The following is a 20,679-nucleotide window of genomic DNA, read 5'->3' as shown; positions in this document are numbered from 1 at the left end:
GCCTCGGCGACAGAGCAAGATTCCGTCTCGGAAAACAAACAAACAAACTGGAATTTAGTCTAATATGTGTCTCTGTTTGTGTGTGTGTGTGTGTGTGTGTGTGTGTGTGTGTGTACGTTCCATTAAATGTAAGTTCCACGTCAACTCTGGTACTTCAGAACTAGTTACAGATTATGTTACATTTCCAACTGATCTCAAAGCACAAGTGTGCCCAAACACAGAGACTGGTTAAGTACTCTTTATTTAAAGTACTATTTGTAGTCCTGAATGGAAATCTTTTAAAATCCTTACATAAAAATGAAAGTCATGGAAACACTATTTTAAACACAATGTGGCCGGGCTCAGTGGCTCAAGTCTGTAATCCCAACACTTTGGGAGGCCAAGGCGCATGGATCACCTGAGGTCAGGAGTTTGAGTCCAGCCTGACCAACATGGTGAAATCCTGCGTCTACTAAAAAAACAAAAAAATTAGCCAGGTGTGGTGGTGGGCACCTGTAATCCCACCTACTCGGGAGGCTGAGGCAGGAGAATTGCTTGAACTTGGAAGGCAGAGGTTGCAGTGAACCAAGATTGCGCCATTGCACTCCAACCTGGGCAACAGGAGTGAAACTCCATCTCAAAAAATAAATAAATAAATAAACATGATGTAAATCAAAAGTGTCAAGAAATTAAGGTCATTTAGTAAGACTAATATATTTTGCTAAAGAGCATAAAACTGGTTACTTACAAAATATACTCACCATTTGTGCATTGGATTCCCCCAATGACTGAAGTTCATACTGAATAGCTTGCCCATTTTGGTCCACTAGATGGAAATGCTCTGCAGAAAGAGTCTGTGTCTGAGTCAGGGGCCCTGTTATATTCTGTGATATGAGTGAATTATTTGCTTCAGGAGTAGTGATGGGCAAAACTGTAGGAGAATCATTTTGTCCAAAGGAAGAATCCCTGGAGTCCATACAGGTTAGATGCTTTTGCAAAGAAAAAAAAAATCACTTCAGTCTTTTCAGGATATACTGTCACCATTTTTTTTTTAGATGGGTATAATAAAAATGAAAAGATATCCATTTTTCAGTTGTTTTTACTTTTTTGTAAGAGTTGTCAATTCATACAAATTGCTATACACAGAAAGCATTTCTTAAGTAAAATTGTTGATTATTATATTTATTATCTTAATTTTATCAAAATTGTCCACAGGAATGGAACCTGAAATAACGTAATATAATTCAACCTTTAGATTTTTCTCTGCATATAAAATTTTTATGAATATATCTAAGTATTAAGTTCTGTATTGTTAAATATTTCATAAAATATGTGTATAATTAAATATCAAAATTCTTTTTTTTTTTTGAGACAGACTCTTGCTCTGTCACCCAGGCTGCAGTGCAATGGCACTATCTTGGCTCACTGCAAGCTCCTCCTCCCGGGTTCATGCCATTCTCCTGCCTCAGCCTCCAGAGTAGCCGGGACTATAGGCGACTGCCACAACGCCTGGCTAATTTTCTATATTTTTAGTAGAGACGGGGTTTCACCATGTTAGCCAGGATGGTCTCGATCTCCTGACCTTGTGATACACCCGCCTCAGCTTCCCAAAGAGATGGTATTACAGGCATGAGCCATCGCGCCCGGCCTAAATTCTTTTCGCTTTTTTTTTTTTTTTTTTGAAATGGAGTTTCATTCTTGTGGACTGCAATGGTGGGATCTCGGCTCACAGCAACCTCTGCCTTCTGGGTTTAAGTGATTCTCCAGCCTCAGCCTCCCAAGTAGCTGGGATCACAGGCGCTCACCACCATGCCCGGCTAATTTTTGTATTTTTAGTACAGACAGGGTTTCACCACGTTGGCCAGGCTGGTCTTGAACTCCTGACCTCAGGTGATACGCCCGCCTCGGCCTCCCAAAATGCTGGGATTACAGGCATGAGCCACTGCACCCAGCCCAAAATTCTTGAATACACCAAATATAATAGCTATCCCTGGAGCATAAAGAGCTGTTAAATGGCACACTGTTTTACCCTAGGATGGAAAAAAGTTCCCAGCTGAATCCATACCTCAAATACTTGAGCATCGGTTTTTGACTCTTCACCATCATTATGGTTGACTCTTAATGAATCGTTAGATTGTTCCATGCTGACATCATATTCAATTCCATTTTCTTCTATTATTTAATAGCTGAAAGAGTTTAAATAGCTGATCAACTAAAGCAGTTAGTATGTTTTATCTTAAACAAATCTCTCATATTCACTACTGTGGTACCCTATATAATTTAGGTAAAAACATTTCCATTCTATAGATTAAAAAACTAACATTTTTTAAAATGACTTGCCAAGGCACCAGAATATATTCAATGCAGGGCAAAAAATTAGTGTTATATAGTTCCCTCATCCTATCTTTTTTTTTTTTTTTGAGACGGAGTCTCGCTCTGCCGCCCAGGTTGGAGTGCAGTGGCCGGATCTCAGCTCACTGCAAGCTCCGCCTCCTGGGTTCAGGCCATTCTCCTGACTCAGCCTCCCGAGTAGCTGGGACTACAGGCGCCCACCGCCTCGCCCGGCTAGTTTTTTTTTTGTATTTTTTAGTAGAGACAGGGTTTCACCATTTTAGCCAGGATGGTCTCGATCTCCTGACCTCGTGATCCGCCCGTCTCGGCCTCCCAAAGTGCTGGGATTACAGGCTTGAGCCACCGCGCCCAGTCCCCTCATCCTATCTTTAACTACACTTCTGTACTGGCTTTTTAAGATTTATTTTATGTGACAAGGTACTGGTATACCCCTTCAAATACTTCTAAAATTCTCATATTACCAGAGATTTAATGCAAATAAAGTTTTTCAACTTTATGAGTTGGGTATGCCCTATTGTAGCATTATACAATTTTAAAACAGATATCCTGGTGTAGACAGATATTTTTATATATATATATATATATATATATATATATATATACACAATTTTTACCATTAATAGACAAGTATACCACTTAACATTAGTTTGACAAGCTTTGAAAAGGAAGAGATATTTAAAAAAAGAAAATGAAGAAATATATATACCAATAACTCTGAGCCACTTAGGTCTAGTACAGTAGTTCTCAATTGGGGCAATTTCTGTAAAGCTACAAAATCGGTCCAGTTTTAATATATGGCTATAAAGTATCTTTTACTTGCTTCTCCTTTAAGATTTTAAATGATCACTTATAACCTAATCAAGTAAAAAATCAATTACAAAAATTCCAAAAAGCCTGTAGTTACCTTGGGCTATGGAAGTAAAAGCAATTTGAATTTATAACTTTCTGGATTATTTTTGAATTTTATATATTATACCTATATTACTTGAGAATAAAATTATTTAGAAGGGGTTTCAAAATAAAAAGAGCCTCCCATTAGCGGCAATATGGCAAAAAGATACTGTAAAAAAAAACTATCTTGCTACAAAACAAAAAACAGAAAGTTGACCAAAAATAAAATATTTATTTTGTGTCCAGGCTCTGCTACAAGAAGTGCCAACAATCAAAGGCCATTCCTCATCCAATGACCACCCTCCTCTCCCTGCAACCCCAAAAAAGCAAAACCAAAGAGGTGAGCATAAACAAAGAGGAAACTTTCCCCAAGGGTAGTTCTAATACATTAGTTTTGTGGCTAAGAAACTGAAGTTGGGACAAGTAGCTGGTAGGGGAAGAAAACTTAAAACTCCCAAGATAAGGATAACAACCTGAAAGGTTCAGGGTGAAGAGTGTAACCTGGCTTCTGGTAAGAAAAAAATGCAGCTACTATTTGGAAAAAAAGAAGCCTAGTTAAGACTCCAGTTTTCTTTCATATTAAGATCAATCAAATATAAGCTAACAATCAAAGAATACCAAAAAAAAACCCCAGGAAATTAGCCACCATGCGAATGAGTCACCAGATTCAGACAGCCCCTAAAGACTTCCCATATTGGAAACATCTAAGATTGAACATAATGTAATTATTTAATATCTAAAAAAATGAATCACAGAGATAAGCAAATAATAAAAACTATCAAAAGTTTAATTTTTAAAAAAAAACAGGCTGGGCACAGTGGCTCATGCCTGTACTCTCAGCACTCTGGGAGGTCCAGGTGGGTGGATCACTTGTGGTCAGGAGTTTGAGACCAGCCTGGCCAACATGGGGAAACCCTGTCTCTACTAAAAATACAATAATTAGCTGAGCGTGGTGGTGCATGCCTGTAATCCTCACTACTTGGGAGGCTGAGGCAAAAGAATTGCTTAAACCCACGAGGTGGAGGTTGCAGTGAGCCGAGATGGCGCCACTGCATTCCAGCCTTGGTGACAGAGCAAGCCTTTGTCTCAAAAAAAAAAAAAAAAAACTGCTGAAATTAGAAAGTCAATGGGGCCAGAAACAGTGGTTCATGTCTATAATCCCAGCACTTTGGGAGACCAACGCAAGAGGATTGCTTGAGGCCAGGAATTCGAGACCAGCCTGGGCAACATAATGAGAGCCTGTCTCTATAAAAAATTTAAAAATCAGCCATGTATGGTGGTGTGGGTCTGCAGTCCCAGCTACTCGGGAGGCTGACATGGGAGGATCTCTTGAGTCCAGGAGTCTGAGGCTGCAGTGAGCTATGATCATGCCACTGCACTCCAGCCTGGGTGACACAGTGACACCCTGTCTCAAAAAAAAAAAAAAAAAAAAAGGCAATGGATAAGTTAAATAGATTAGATGCAGAAGAAAGAATTAAATTGGAAGACAGAGTTTAAAATTACCTAGACTGCATCAAAGCAAAAACAGAAGATAAAAAATATGACAAAGAGACTTAAAAATAAGGAAAATAGAAAGTACAGCATGCATATAAGTGAAGTCTCAAAAGAATAGAAAAGAGAAAATGAAGGAGAGATAATATAGATGCTCTCAGACTTATCCCGATAAACACACTTTGAGTTGAAAATACCTTAAGTGGAAACTATCCTAAGATGAAAGTACATTTTTGACTTACAGCATTTTCGATTTACAATGGGTTTATCCAGATGTAATGCCATCGCCATCATAGGTTAAGGGGTGTACTAAATATGTATCATTTTCACACAATCATAAAGTTGAAAATCGTAAGTTGAATTAATGTAAGTCAGGGACCATCTGTATTTGAAGAGATAATGGCTGGCAATTTTTCAAAACTAAAGACATGAATCCACAGATAAAGGAAGTCTTTCTTTTAAGTATTCCAAGAGAAATAAAAAGAAACCCATACTCAATGTAGTGAACATGCAATATGCTAAAGAGGAACAGAAAAATGCATCTGGAGAGACAAGACAGACCATAAAAACATCCCTGAGCCTAGGTTAAAAAAAAAAAAAATTAAAGACAGATAAGACAGAATCCCTACAGAGTATTGAAATTAGACATATAGTGGCCTTCTTATAGCAACATGGTAGCAGAAGTCACAGGAATAATATTTAAGGTTTTAAGAAAGTAGATTGGCCGGATGTGGTGGCTCACACCTGTAATCTTAGCATTTTGGGAGGCCAAGGAGGGCGGATCGCTTGAGCCCACAAGTTTGAGAACAGCCTGGGCAACATGGCGAAACCCCATCTCAAAAAAGGAAAAAAAGAAAAGTAACTATCAATAAACAATTGTATATGATCCGAACTATTTTTTTCTACTGTCTAACCTTCAGAATAACCAAAAACCAAAAAACAAACAAACAAAAAACACACCACTCCACAAAACCCTACTTTTTTCAGAAAAGAGAGTGAAAAGAAGATACTTTAAGATTTAAAAAAACTGAAAGTTGGCTGGGCACAGTGGCTCACACTGTAATCCCAACACTTTTGGAGGCCGAGGCAGGCAGATCACTTAAGGCCAGGAGTTCAAGACCATCCTGACCAACATGGCAAAACCCTGTCTCTAATAAAAATACAAAAAAAAAAAAAAAAAAAAGAATTAGCTGGGTGTGATGGCGCATACCTGTAACCACAGCTACTCGAGTGACTAAGGTACGAAAATTGCTTAAATCCAGGTAGTGGAGGTTGCAGTGAGCCAAGATAATGCCATGGCACTCTAGCCTAGGCAACAGGGCAAGACTCTGTCTCAAAAAGAATCATAATAATAAATAAAAAACAAAAAACGGAGAGTTTACAATCAATGTCTCATATATGAAAGAAATTTCTAAACAACACACTTCATATTTGATAGCACAACAGGGTAACTACAGTCAATAATTTAATTACATTTAAAAATAACTAAAATAGTATAATTGGATTGTTTGTAACACAAAGGATAAATGCTTGAGGGGATGGATAAATACTTGAGGGGATGGATACCCCATTTTACATGATATGATTATTATACATTGCATGTCAGCATCAAAACATTTCATGTACCCCATAAATACCTACAACTACTACAATTAAAACAATTTTTTTTTTACAGTTGTTGGCTGGGTGCAATGGCTCACACCTATAATCCCCGCACAAGGCTCCTCACACTTTGGGAGGCCGAGGAGGGTGGATCACCTGAGGTCAGGAGTTCGAGACCAGCCTAGCCAACATGGTGAAACCCCATCTCTACTAAAAATACAGAAACTAGCCAGGCGTGGTGGCGCACGCCTATAATTCCAGTGACTTGGGAGGCTGGGTCAAGAGAATCACTTGAACCCAGGAGACACAGGTTGTAATGAGCTGAGATTGCACCACTGCACTCCAGCCTGGCAATAAGAGTAAGACTCTGTCTCAAAAAAAAATTAAAAAAAAAAAATAAATAATAATAAAAGAACAGTTAAGTCATGCCATACAAGCAGATTATAGAAGAGAAGAGAAAAAATATACACCAAATATAAAACATTTGGTACAGGAATTACCTCTGTATTTCTTACATGTTAGATAACTGAATAAAGCACATTATTTTAGCAAAAAATATATATATTTCAAAAAAACAAATATTATAACAGAAAGAAGTCCTGAGATGCTTGAAAAAATGGCAAGCAAACAAATTAATAATTCTATAAAAATATAAATAAACATTCTCTGTATAAAATAATAATTTCAATATTGTAACTTTGTATGTGTGTTTTAAGGACAGAAATAAAACACTATAGAACCAAAAAAAATGCGTGTAACTCTAGAGGGTGTGATGATTGATAATACATCAATTTATAAAATATAGCAATGATAATATGCACAATATATCAAAACTTATGGGCTGCAACAAAAGCAGTTCTCAGAGGGAAATTTAGAGCAATCAATACAACAGAATCGAGAGTCCAGAAATACATATCTATGGTTAAATGATTTTTGACAAGGGTACCAAAAGCATTTGATGAGGAAAGAATACTATCTCCAACAAATGGTGCCAGGACAACTGGATATCCACATGAAAATGAATGATGCTGAACTCCTACCTCATACTACATACCAAAAATGAAAAATGGATCAAAGAGCTAAATATAAGAACTAAAACCATGCAACTCTTAGAAGAAAAACATAGGGGTAAATCTGCATGTCTTTGCATTTGGTGATAGTTTCTTAGCTATGGCACCAATAGGACAAGTAAAAGAGAAAACAGATAAACTGGACATCATCAAAATAAAAATTTTTGTACAAAGATCACCATGACAAGAGTTAAAAGACAGCCCACAGACGGGAGAGAGTATCTGCAAATCATATATCTGATAAGGGTCTGGAATACGTAAAGAACTCATACAATTCAACAACAAAAAGACTACAATCCAAAGTAACCCAATTTACAAAATGGGCAAAGGTACAGCCCAAAGATAGATCAAGACCCTGTCTAAAAACAAACAAACAAACAAAATCCCATTATGCTAAGTGATAGAAGCCAAGCCACACACAAAAGGTTACATACTATATGGTTCTATTTACATAAAATATCCAAAATAGGTAAATCTATAGAGAAATAAAGGAGACTGGTGGATACCAGAGGCTTGAGGGAAGGTATAATGGACTAATGGGTACAAAATTTTATTTTGAGTGATGAAGATGTTTTGAAGTTCTACATGGCACTTTTGAAACTTTGTGAATGTACTGTCAGTAAATTGTTCATTTCAAAGGGATTAATTTTAAGTTATATGAATTTTACCTCAATTAAAAAAATAAAATAGTATCATCAAAATGGGTGTGTACATATATATACATGTGTATATACAAGCAGGAAAATATGAATGTGGACTAGATATCTGATATTAAGGAATTTTTCTTGGGATATTCAGGCATTCCATTAAAAAAAAGGGGGAAAAAGGAATTTTGGGGCTGGATACAGTGACTCACACTTATAATCCCAACACTTTGGGAGGCTGAGATGGGAAGATTACTTGAGAATAGGAATTTGAGACCAGCATGGGAGTTCAAAACCAGCCTGAGATCCCATTTCTACAAGAAACTTAAAAAAAAAAATTAGCTGGGTATGGGGGGCACATGTCTGTAGTCATAACTATTTGGGAGGCTGAGGTGGGAGGACGGCTTGAGCCCAGGAGTTTGAGGCTGCAGTAAGCTGTGACTGTACCACTGCAATTCAGCCTGTGCAACAGAGTGAGACTCTGTCTCTAAAATAAGTATTTTTGGTATTTTTAGGTATGTGAATGGTTTGATAATATTAATACTTATAGATAAAATTATTAGAATGTCCAAGATTTTTTAAAAAAATATCAAAGTCAGGCTGAGCGTGGTGACTCACACGTGTGTAATCCCAGCATGTTGTGAGGCAGAGGTGGGTGGATCACTGGAACCCAAGAGTTTGACACTAGCTTGGGCAACATAACAAGACCCTATTTCTACTAAAGATCAAAAAAATTAGCTGGACATGGTGGTGTGTGCCTGTAGTCCCAGCTTCTCAGCAAGCTGAAACAGGAGCTCACTTGAGCCCAGGAGCTGTGATTGTGCCACTGCACTCCAGCCTGTGTGACAAAGTGAGACCTTGTCTCAAGAAAGTAAATAAATACCAAAGTCAGAGAAAGGGTACAATTGATAGAGAAATAAATAAAAAAAGATTGGTCATATACTGATAATTGTACACCGGCTTCATTTACTGTTCTACTAATATATATACATAATATTTTATATAAATATGTATAAAATTTATATTTAAATATATGCACAGTATGTATTTTAATATAATAATATGTATATTTATAAATAATTATATATAATTATATATTGCATACATATATTATATATATATAATATATATGTATTTTTTGAGACAAGGTCTCACTCTGGCCCCCAGGCTGGGGTCCAGTGGCGCAATCTCGGCTCACTGCAACTTCCACCTCCGCAGTTCAAGCGATTCTCCCACTTCAGCTTCTCAAGTAACTGGGACTACTGGAGCACACCACCATGCCCAGCTAATTTTTGTATTGTTTGGTAGAGATGGGGTTTCACCATGTTGGCCAGGCTGGTGTCAAACTCCTGACCTCAAGTGATCTGCCCACCTCGGCCTCCCAAGTGCTGGGATTACAGACGTGAGCCACCGTGCCCAGCCTACTCCTGTATATTTTTGAAATTTCCCTTTAAAAACTTTTAGGCCAGTTGCAGTGGCTCATGCCTGTAATTCTAGCACTTTGGGAGGCCGAGGCAGGTGGACTGCTTGATCCCAGGAGTTCCAGACTAGCCCGGGCAACATGTTGAAACCTTGTCTCAACACACAAAAAATTAGCCAGGTGTGGTGGCCCTCACCTGCAGTCCCAGGTAATCAGAGGGCTGAGGTGGGAGGATCGCTTGATCCTGGGAGGTCAAGACTGCAGTCAGCTGTGATCATGGCACTACACTCCAGCCTAGGTGACAAAGCAAGACCCTGTCTCAAAAAACAAATAGCAACAAGAAAAACCAACTTTAAAAAAATGGATAGAATTTAGGGCCAAACTGACAAATGTATTATCATAGTGCAAGATCTCATGATAATTATCTCAGCCAAGTTAAGGAAACAGAACAAGCTCGAATTACTGGACATATTTAAAATTCATTCCAAACAATTAAAGAACATATGTTCCTCTCAAATTCACATGGAACAGCAAATACTAGATCTGACCATAAAGAACATATCATGTATCAAAACTTGTGACATACAGCTAATATAAAATTTCAAGGGAAATTTATAGCCTTTAAACTAAGCTTGTCCAACCTGTGGCCTGTGGTGTGGCTAAGGATGGCTTAAAATGCAGCCCAACACAAATTCGTAAACTTTCTTAAAACATTATGAGATTTTTTTTTTTTTGCAATTTTTTAAAAACTCATCAGCTAACATTAGTGTATTTTATGTGTGGCCCAAGACAATTCATCTTTTTCCAATGTAGCCCAGGGAAGTCAAAAGATTGGACACTCCTGCTTTACACCCTCGTATTAGAAAAGAAAGCTGTGTCCCCTGTTTGTATAGTGGTGTGTAAATTTAAAAAAAAAGAAAAAAGAAAAAAGAAACGAAAATAAGACTGTGGTCAAAGGATACAAAATTTCAATTAGGAGGAATAAGTTCATAGTGACTACAGTTAATAGCAACATATTGTAGTCAGGTTACATCAGCAAGATGGCCCACTAGAAGTCCCTAGCATTCATCTCCCTCACAAAGACAATCAAAATAATGAATAAACAACTACATTTTAACAAAAATAAATGAGGGAGAGCATTGATGAGCACAGAAACTCAGGATGGCCACATAGAGAATGGAAGGAAGCATCCGGCCTCCACCACCCAATCCCCCAACTGGGAAGAGCTAGGAACCAAGAAGAACTCCCTGCAGCAAGGAGGGAAGCAAGAGGATTCCAGTAACCAACCCTACTAATAGACCTCACCACTGAGGTTCCTGCAGTCTTCACAGACACCAAGGCCAGCTGAGGAAGCTCTCTGGAGTCCACACTGCTGTGCTGCCCCATCAGAAGAAACTGACACTGTGTCCCAAGCACTGTAGTTTATGTAGCTACTGTGCTATGTCATCTTGGAATCAGAACTATGGCTGGAGTGTGTCTTGCTCCAGGGCTGAGCAGCCACAGTTCCCCTTTATCCCTGAGACTAAGCCAAGACTGAACTACCCTAGCAGTGGCCCTACATCCCCAAGTTGAGCTGTGAACAGCTGTTATACCCTCGTACAGGGGTAGGGGGAAGCAGAGATGGAGCCACCCCACCTACCCCTCCTATCACCCCCTCAGGCCAGAGCTGAAGCAGTATCTTGCCTCCCAGGGAAACAGTACCTTAGCTGCTCAGAGCAGTCATGCCTCTCCAGTGCATAAGGTGAAGCAACTACCCACATTCCAGGAAATGATGCCTGGGCCTCCTGGAACGGTCATGCCCCCCAGGCTTAAGCTGAAGCAGCACATGGGGCCCTGGAGAACTGGTGGTGCTGTGGCCAAGTTGAGCAGCTGCCCATCCCAGGGCTGAGCTGACATAGTATCCTGTGTCCTAGGGAAACAGAGCAGTGGTTGAGCTGAGACACTCTGCCCTACAGACCAAACTCCTCTAGTAGTCATCCTCCCTAGAGCTGGACTAGCCCCCTAGAGTCAGCTGCTAAGACACCCTTCTGCATAGGGAGTGCAGTCATTGCTATGCTGTTCCCTACACCCCCAGGGCCTAAACAACAGCTGTACTCCACCTTTCTGGGGCACTTGCTGCTGCTGCTGCTGCTGCTGCTGCAACTGGCCTCACAGAGTCTGAGATACTGCCAAATTCCACTATCCCAGGGACTATAGTTACTACTAAATGGTGCTTCATCCCCCAGGGACTTGAGTTACCACCGAGCCCTGCTGGCTCACGTTCCCAAACTGGAGCTGTACCCTGCTCCCAAACCTCCAGGGTACCCTCTACATTCTCTTTAGGGTTGAGCCAGTTCTGTGCCCTGCCCCTCAGAGGTAGAATCACAGCTACAACCTGGCTCCCTGGGCCTGAGCTGCTAGAGGGTATCTGAGAGTCACAGATCCTAGCTCTGTGGTCTATCTACATCCAACTCTGCCACACAGTGCTAATCTGTACCCCAAAACTCAGGTGCCATAATAGGTTTATGAAACCCTGATATGGTCTGGATCTGTGTCCCCACCCAAATCTAATATTCAATTGTAATCCCCAATGTTGGAGGTGCGGTCTGGTGGGAGGTGACTGGATCATGGTGGGGGTTTCTATGGTTTAACGTCATCTCCCCAGAGCTCTCTTTGAGATATGAGATCTGGTTGTTTAAAAGTGTGTGGCACTTCCCCACTCTTTCTCTTCCTCCTGCTCCTGCCATGTGAAATGCTGGTTCCCTCTTTGCCTTCCACCATGATTGGACGCTTCCTGAGGCCTCCCCAGAAGAAGAAACCACAATGCTTCCTGTACAGCCTGCAGAACCATGAACCAATTAAACCTCTTTTCTTTATAAATTACCCAGTCTTAAGTATTTGTTTATATCAGTGCAAGAACAGACTAATACAGACCCTGTGCCTAGCACCAGTACCTAGAACCCAGCACTACTGTAGCTACTTGCAGACTGTGTCAGACCTCACACCTTGGTTAAGTCTTCCCTTTGGAGAGAAAATTAGGATAGGAGTACTCCAAAAGCCTTTGACACCAAGGACATTAACAACCTATGCTGCCACTGTCACTGCCACAAACTTCTACAGACTAGGTCACTGAGCACCCAGTTATTGCTGACGTTGAATGCAGCTGAAGAAGCTGCATGGAAACTATACCACTGCACCTATCCACAAACAGACACTACACCCTTCCTGACTGGCACGATAAAACCCAACTGCAGGTGAGAGTCTTTCTCTACAAAGTTACTCTAGAAAGTTTAGAAAAGGCAATTGTTCCATCAAATACACAGATACTGACACAGAAACACAAGGAAGTATGACGCTACCGAAGGAACATAATACAGCTGACCCTCGAACAACACAGGAATTGGGGTATCAACTGTTCACATGGTCAAAGATGAGTGTATAACTTTTGACTTCCCAAAGGCTTAACTACTAATATCTTACTATTGGCTGGAAGTCTTACCAATAACATAAACAGTCAATTAACATATAGTTTTATGTTATATGTATTATATATGTATTATATGTACAGTATTATACACTGTATTCTTATAATAAAGTTAGCTAAATAAAAGTTTATTAAGAAAGTCATGGACAGGCGCAGTGGCTCATGCCTGTAATCCCAGGATTTTGGGAGGCTGAGGCAGGCGGATCACCTAAGGTCGAGAGTTTGAGACCAGCCTGGCCAACATGGAGAAACCCTGTCTCTACTAAAAATATGATATTAGCCAGGCATGGTGGCACATGCCTGTAATCCCAGCTACTCAGGAAGCTGAGGCAGGAGAATCGCTTGAATCCAGGGGGCGGAGGTTGCGGTAAGCTGAGATTACACCATTGCACTCCAGCCTGGGCAACAAGAGTGAAACTCCGTCGCAAAAAAAAAAAAAAAAAAAAAAAAAAAAAAAAAAAGAAAAAAAAAAAGAAAAGAAAGTCATAAGGAAGAGAAAATGTATTTACTATTCATTAAGGGGAAGTGGATCATCATAAAGGTATTCATCCTCATCATCTAAATGTAAGATGAATAGGCTAAGGGAGAGGAAGAAGAGGAGGGGTTGGTCCCATTGTCTCAGGGGTGGTAGAGGCTGAAGAAAATCGGAGTACAGGACCTGTGCAGTTTAAACCTGTGTTGATCAAGGGACAATCAGTAACAAATTCCAGTGATATCTAGTAACAAATTCCAAGGGAATCTAGTAACAAATTCCAATGATAAGAAAGTCAATGAGTTGCCAAAATTTTTTTAAATGATCTTAAACTTAACAAGAAACAAGAAAATACAAATAGATAATTCAATGAAATCAGGAAAACAACTCACAATATGAACAAGAAATTCAACAAAGAGATATAAATAATAAAAAGAACAAAACAAAAATCCTGCTGCTAAAGAACTCAATGAATGAAATAAATACAATAGAGACCTTCAACAGCAGACTTGATCAAGCAGAGAGAATTTCTGAACTTGGACATAGGTCATTTGAAATTACCCAGAGAGAGAAAAGAAGGAAATAACGATGAAAATGAACAAAGAAAGTCTATAAGAATTATAGGATACCATTAAATACTGTAAAACACTGAATGAGGCCAGGTGTGGTAGCTCAGGCCTGTAATCCCAGCACTTTGGAAAGCTGAGGCAGGCGGATGACTTGGGGTCAGGAGTTGAAACCACCCTGCCCAACATGGTGAAACTCTGTGTCTACTAAAAATACAAAAATTAGGCAGGCATGGTGATGCACAACTATAATCCCAGCTATTCAGGAGGCTAAGGCATGAGAATTGCTTGAGCCCAGGAGGCAGAGGTTGGAATGAGCCGAGATCGAGCCACTGCACTCCAGCCTGGGTGACAGATTTGAGTCCCTGTCTCAAAACAAAACAAAACCCCACACACATTGAATGAAATAAATTGGAGAACACACACAAAAAATGGAAAGACATCACATTTATGGATTGGAATAATTAATACTGTGAAAATGACCACGCTACCAAAGGCAATCTACAGATTCACTGCAATCCTTATAAAAATACCAATGAGCTGGGTACAATGGCACACACCTATGGTCCCAGCTACTCAGGAGGCTGAGGCAGGAGGATTGCTTGAGCCCAGGAGTCCAAGGCCAGTCTGGGCAATGCAACAAGACCCTATCTCTTAAAAAACAAAACATCAACAACAACAAAAAAACCCTGAAATCCCAATGATAGTCTTCAGAGAAATAGAAAAAAAAAACAAACAACCTTAAAATTTGTATGGAACCACAAAAGACCTTGACTAGCCAAAGCAATCCTAAGCAAAAAGAACAAAACTGGAAGCATCACACTATCTGGCTTCAAAATATATTACAAAGCTATATAACCAAAACATCACAGTACTGGCATAAAAACAGACACACCAATGGTAGAGAATAGAAAACAAAACAAAACGAAAAATCTACGCACTTACAGCCAACTGATTTTCAACACAGGCACCAAGAATATTCACTGGGAAGAGACAGTCTCTTTGATAAAAGGTCCGGGGAAAACTGGGTATCTGTATGTAGTAAAATGAAAGTAGACCCCTAGCTCTCACCATATATAAAAACCAACTAAAAATGGATTAAAGACTTAAATGTTGAGACCTGGAACTATAAAACTACCAGAAGAAAACACAGGAGTAACACTTCAGGACATTGATCTAGGCAAAGATTTTATGGCTAAGACCTCAAAAGCAAAAATAGACAAATGGATTTGTATCAAACTAAAAAGCTTTTGTACAGCAAACTAAACAAGCAACACAGTGAAGAGACAACCTGTAGAGTGGAAGAAAATATTTGCAAACTATTCAACAAGGGATTAATAAATAAATAATTTCATTTAAAAATGGACAAATGAGCTGAACAGACATCTCTCAAAAGAAGATATACAGGTCAGGCGTGGTGGCTCACACCTGTAATCCTCGCATTTTGGGAAGCTGAGGCTGGAGGATTGCCTGAGGCCAGGAGTTTGATACCAGCCTAGACAACATGGTGAAACCTGTCTCTACAAAAACACAAAAAAATTAACCGGGGGTGGTGGCATGGACCTGTGGTCCTAGCTGCTTACACCTAAGCCTGGGAGACTGAGGCTGCAGTGAGCCAAGATTGAGCCGCTGCACTCCAGCCTGGGCGATAGAACGAAACCCTGTCTCATGAAGAAGACATACGAATGGTCAACGGGTATATAAATTTTTTTAAAAATCTCTAAGAATCAGGTAAATACAAATCAAAATCACAATGAGCTATCATCTCACCTCGGTTAGAATTGCTATTACCAAAAAGAAAAAATAACAAATGCTGGCAAGGATTTGGAGAAAAGGGAACTCATACATTGTTGGTGTAAATTAGTATAGCCATATGAAAAACAGTATAAAGATTACTCAAAAAAACTAAAAATAAACTACCATATGATCCAGCAATTCCACTAATGGGTAAATATCCAAAGGAAAGGAAATCAGTAAGTCAAGGAGAAAGCTGCACTCCCATGTTTATTACATCATTATTCCACAATGGTCAAGATAGGGAATCAACCTAAGTGTCCATAAACAGATAAACTGATAAAGAAAATGTGGTATATATACACAGTAGAATACTATTTAGCTATAAAAAAGAATGAAATTCTGTCATTCACAGCAACACAGATGGGCTTAGAGGACATTATGTTCGAGAAATAAGCCAGGCACAGAAAGACAAATACTGCGTGTTCTCACTCATGTGGAAAGTTAAAAGGTTGATTTCATAGAAGTAGGGAGTAGAATAGTGGTTACTAGAGGTGGGGAAGGGTAGGGGAGGGAAGGGAACAGCCAAACATTGGTTAATGGAAGGGCACCTTGTCAATGAAGGGGGCACACTTGTTGAGGGTCCTGATCTGCAATTTCTCCTAAGCGCATACAGCCTGGATGTTGGTGTGCACATTCAGCTTAAGGGGACTCAGGAGGCTCTGGGTCATTGTGGCACCTGTGATGCTCCCCCATACCACCAGCCCTGGCATAGCCTTCCCTGAGACCCATGCCAGTGTCCAGGTCCCCTTGGAAGCTGCTGCTATTGCCCATCCAGAAGAAGCTCTAGGAGTTGATGCAGACACCTGGCCCACTCTTGTATATGCAGCTGCCAAGGGCCTAGGGACCAGAGGTGGATACCTTGTAGGACTTCTGGGTCACCCTGATAGATATGGTGGAGGACAGAGTAGAGGCAAGCAGGCTGAACTGGACAGATTTGAGACGGAGCTGAGAAGCTATTTCTAGGTGGGAGTCAATTGCTTTTTGACAAATATATCAATATATCAAGAGAAAAAGGACACTTTTTAACTAATGATGCTAAAACAACTAAATAGCCATATGTAAAACAATACACCTTGACCCTTATCTCACACCAGATAGAAAATCAACTTGAAATGGATCACAGACTATCAAATGATAAAACTTCTAGAAGAAAACACAGGAGAAAAATCTTTGTACCCTTGGACTTGGCAATGATATATTAAACATGAAACAAACAGCACAAAATACAAAAGAAAAAAATCTACAAATTGGACTTCGTCAAAATTTAAAATGTGTTCTCATTACAGATGGGAAAAAATATTTGCAAAACATATACCTGACAAAGGCCTTATATCCAAACTCTAAAAAACTTTTACAACTCAGTAAGACAACTCAACTAAAAAAGTTGGCAAGATGTTTGAAGATATAGCTTCACTAAAGAAGATATATAGCTAGCAAGTAAGCACACAAAAAGACGATCAGCATTAGTCATTAGGGAAACAAAATTTAAAATCACATTAGATTTAAGTCATTAATCCATCTTGAGTCGATTTTCATATAAGGTGAAAGATGAGGATCCAGTTTCATTCTGCTACATGTGGCTAGTCAATTATCCCAGCACCATCTGTTGAATAGGGTGTCATTTCACCACTTGAAGGTTTTGTTTGCTTTGTCAAAAATCAGCTGGCTGTATGTATTTGGCTTTATTTCTGGGTTCTCTATTCTGTTCCACTGGTCTATATACCTATTTTTATACCAGTACCATACCGTTTTGGTGAGTACAGCCTTAAAGTATAGTTTGAAATCAGGTAATGTAATGCCTCCAGGTTTGTTCTTTTTGCTTTGTCTTGCTTTGGCTATGCAGGCTCGCTCTTTAGTTCCATATGAATTTTAGGATTGTTTGTTTTCTAATTCTATGAAGAATGATGGTGGTATTTTGATGGGAATTGCATTGAATTTCTAAACTGCTTTTGGCAGTATGGTCATTTTCACAATACTGATTCTACCCATCCATGAACATGGGATATGTTTCTATTTGTATATGTTGTCTATGATTTCTTTCAACAGTGTTTTGTAGTTTTCCTTGCAGAGGTGTTTTACCTCCTTGGTTAGGTATATTCCTAAGTATTCTACTTTTTTTGCAGCTATTATAACAGGGGTTGAGTTCTTGATTTCATTCTCAGCTTGGCTGCTGTTGGTGTAAAGGAGAGCTACTATACAAAATTAATTATGTACATTAATTTTGTATCTGGAAACTTTGCTGAATTCTTTATTTTTTGTTTTTTGAGATGGAGTTTCACTCTTTTGCCCAGGCTGGAGTGCAACGGCCATGCGGCTCATGGCAACCTCTGCCTCCCAGGTTCAAGTGATTCTCCTGCCTCAGCCTCCTGAGTAGCTGGGATTACAGGCATGCACCACCACACCTGGCTAATTTTGTATTTTTAGTAGAGACGGGGTTTCACCAGGTTGGTCAGGTTGGTCTTGAACTCCTGACCTCAGGTGATCTGCCCACCTCAGCCTCCCAAAGTGCTGGGATTACAGGCGTGAGCCACCTCACCTGGCCTTCTTTGCTGAATTCTTTGAATCAGTCCTAGGAGCTTTCTGGAGGAGTCTTTAGGGTTTTCTTGGTAAACAATCATATCATCTGCAAACAGTGACAGTTTGACTTCCTCTTTACGAATTGGGATGCTCTTTTATTTCTTTTTTATTTTTTGAGACAGAGTCTCACTCTGTCACCCAGGCTGGAGTGCAGTGGTACGACTTAATCTCAGCTCACTGCAATTTTCACCCACTGGGTTCAAGTGATTCTCTGCCTCAGCCTCCCAAGTAGCTAGGATTACAGGAGCCTGTCACCACAACCAGCTAATTTTTTTGTAATATTAGAAGAGACGAGGTTTCGACATATTGACCAGGCTTGTCTCCAACTCTGGACCTGAGGTGATCCACCCACCCTAGCTTCCCAAAGTGCTGGGATTATAGGCGTGAGCCACAGCAACTAGCCTAGATGCTCTTTATTTCTTTCTCTTGTCTGACTGCTCTGGCTAGTAGGACATCCGGTACTATGTTAAAGATGAGTGGTGAGAGTGGGTATCCTTTTCTTGTTCCAGGCCAGGCATGGCAGCTCACGCCTGTAATCCCATCACTTTGGCAGGCTGGGGCAGGCAGGTTACATGAGTCCAGGAGTTCAAGACCAACTTGAGTGACATAGTGAGAACCCCCCCATCTCTACAAAAAATTTTTTTTAAATTAGCTGGTTGTGGTGGCATGTGTCTGTGCCAGCTACTCAGGAAGCTGAGGTGAGGGGATTACCTGAGCCCAGGAGGTTGAGGCTGCAGTGAGCCATGATCATGACAGGGCAAGACCCTATCTCAAAAGATTAAAAATTTCTTAAGGGCTGGGAGTGGTGGCTAATCCATGTAATCCTAGCACTTTGGGAAGCCAAGGTGGAGAATGGCTTGAAGCAAGAGTCTGAGATCAGCCTGGGCAATATAATGAGATTCTGTCTCTATTAAAAAAAAAAAAATCAGCCATGCATGGTGGTGTGTGCCTATAGTCCCCATAGCTTCTTGGGAAGCTGAGGTTGAGCTTGGTTCCCAACCAATCCCAAGCTGAGGATTGGTTGAGCTCAGGAGTTTGAGGCTACAGTGAGCCATAATCCTGCCACTGCACTCCAGCCTAGGTGACAGAGTGAGACCCTGTCTCAGGAAAAAAACAATTTTCAATAAATTTTTAAGTTTTATTGTTTATGTCATTAAAACAAATATATGTTAATGTAGCAACATCAGAAAGTTAAAGTCACTTATAATTTTACAGAAATCACTGCCATTAACATTTCTGCATATTCTTCCAGACTTTTTCTAAGCATATGTATTTATAAGCAGATATTCATTCAATAAATGAATCATTACTCCACACCTACGTGACAAATACTGTTTCATGTGCTGGAGATACAAGGATGATCAAGACACTTAAAGTCTCTATGTATAAAATTTATATTCTGTGTGTTTTATAACTATATCTGAATTTTTAAAATCAGGTTTATTTCATGATATCACAGAGGAAGTGAACATTTTAAGTGAACTCATGTTTGCTAATTAACCAACACAATTATGGAAAATGCAAAAGAAACTGACCTGAATATAGAGATTTAATTTAATATAAAGCTGTCTGATGGCAAGGTAATAGAAATTTCTTCAATGTACTGAGGTGTTCACATAGATCTAAAATTTTCTGGAATTAAAGAATTTTGGGCCGGGTGCAATGGCTTACTCTTGTAATCCCAGCACTTTGGAAGGCCGAGGCAGGCGGATCACAAGGTCAGGAGGTCGAGACCATCATTGCTAACATGGTGAAACCCTGTCTCCACCAAAAACACAAAAAATGATCCGGGCATGGTGGCACGCACCGGTAGTCCCAGCTACTTGGGAAGCTGAGGCGGGAGAATAGCTTGAACCTGGGAGATGGAGGTTGCAGTGAGCCGAGATCACGCCACTGCACTCCAGCCTGGACGACAGAGCGAGATTAAAAAAAAAAAAGAACTTTGGAAAATTCAGCTTAGATCACTAATACGTAACAAAATTGTACTTTTCTACTGATACTATAAAAGAGTAGGACATATGAAATTTCAAATCTCAAATAAAACAGGAGTTTCATGAACTTAGTTCAAAGTAGAGGTATTCAGACTAAATGAAAAGTGTATTGGACAGAATGAAGCTGGTGACATTATTTGCCACTGTAAATTTCCCTAATATTCAAAACAATCATAGGCCCTCGAAGAATTCTAGAACATTTTTGTAGCAACAAAGATACACTTTCAGGAGACAGCTCTAGATTTATCTAAATGAGAATAAATTTTTGTGACTATATTTACAGTATAAACCTCAGAAAGCATCTGTGTCAAAATGGGGAACAGACCACTGGATTCTACTTGAGGTTGGAAAGTGAGAGGAGGAT

General features: G+C 39.7%; 1 protein-coding gene across 1 annotated transcript in view; it reads right to left on the bottom strand.

Moving 5' to 3' along the window:
- The window catches only part of CARF (calcium responsive transcription factor), an 85,053-nt gene that overhangs the window by 42,747 nt on the left and 21,627 nt on the right, over nucleotides 1-20,679 (bottom strand). Inside the window, 2 exon segments of the mRNA XM_073019940.1 lie at nucleotides 741-968; nucleotides 2,045-2,165. Coding sequence (XP_072876041.1) covers nucleotides 741-968; nucleotides 2,045-2,122 — 306 coding nt within the window. The 5' untranslated portion in view covers nucleotides 2,123-2,165.

The sequence above is a fragment of the Chlorocebus sabaeus genome, chromosome 10 (assembly GCF_047675955.1).
Source record: "Chlorocebus sabaeus isolate Y175 chromosome 10, mChlSab1.0.hap1, whole genome shotgun sequence".
Classification (NCBI taxonomy): Eukaryota; Metazoa; Chordata; class Mammalia; order Primates; family Cercopithecidae; genus Chlorocebus; species Chlorocebus sabaeus.
Note: the sequence above shows the minus strand (reverse complement) of the source record. Positions and strands in the feature narration are given on the sequence as shown.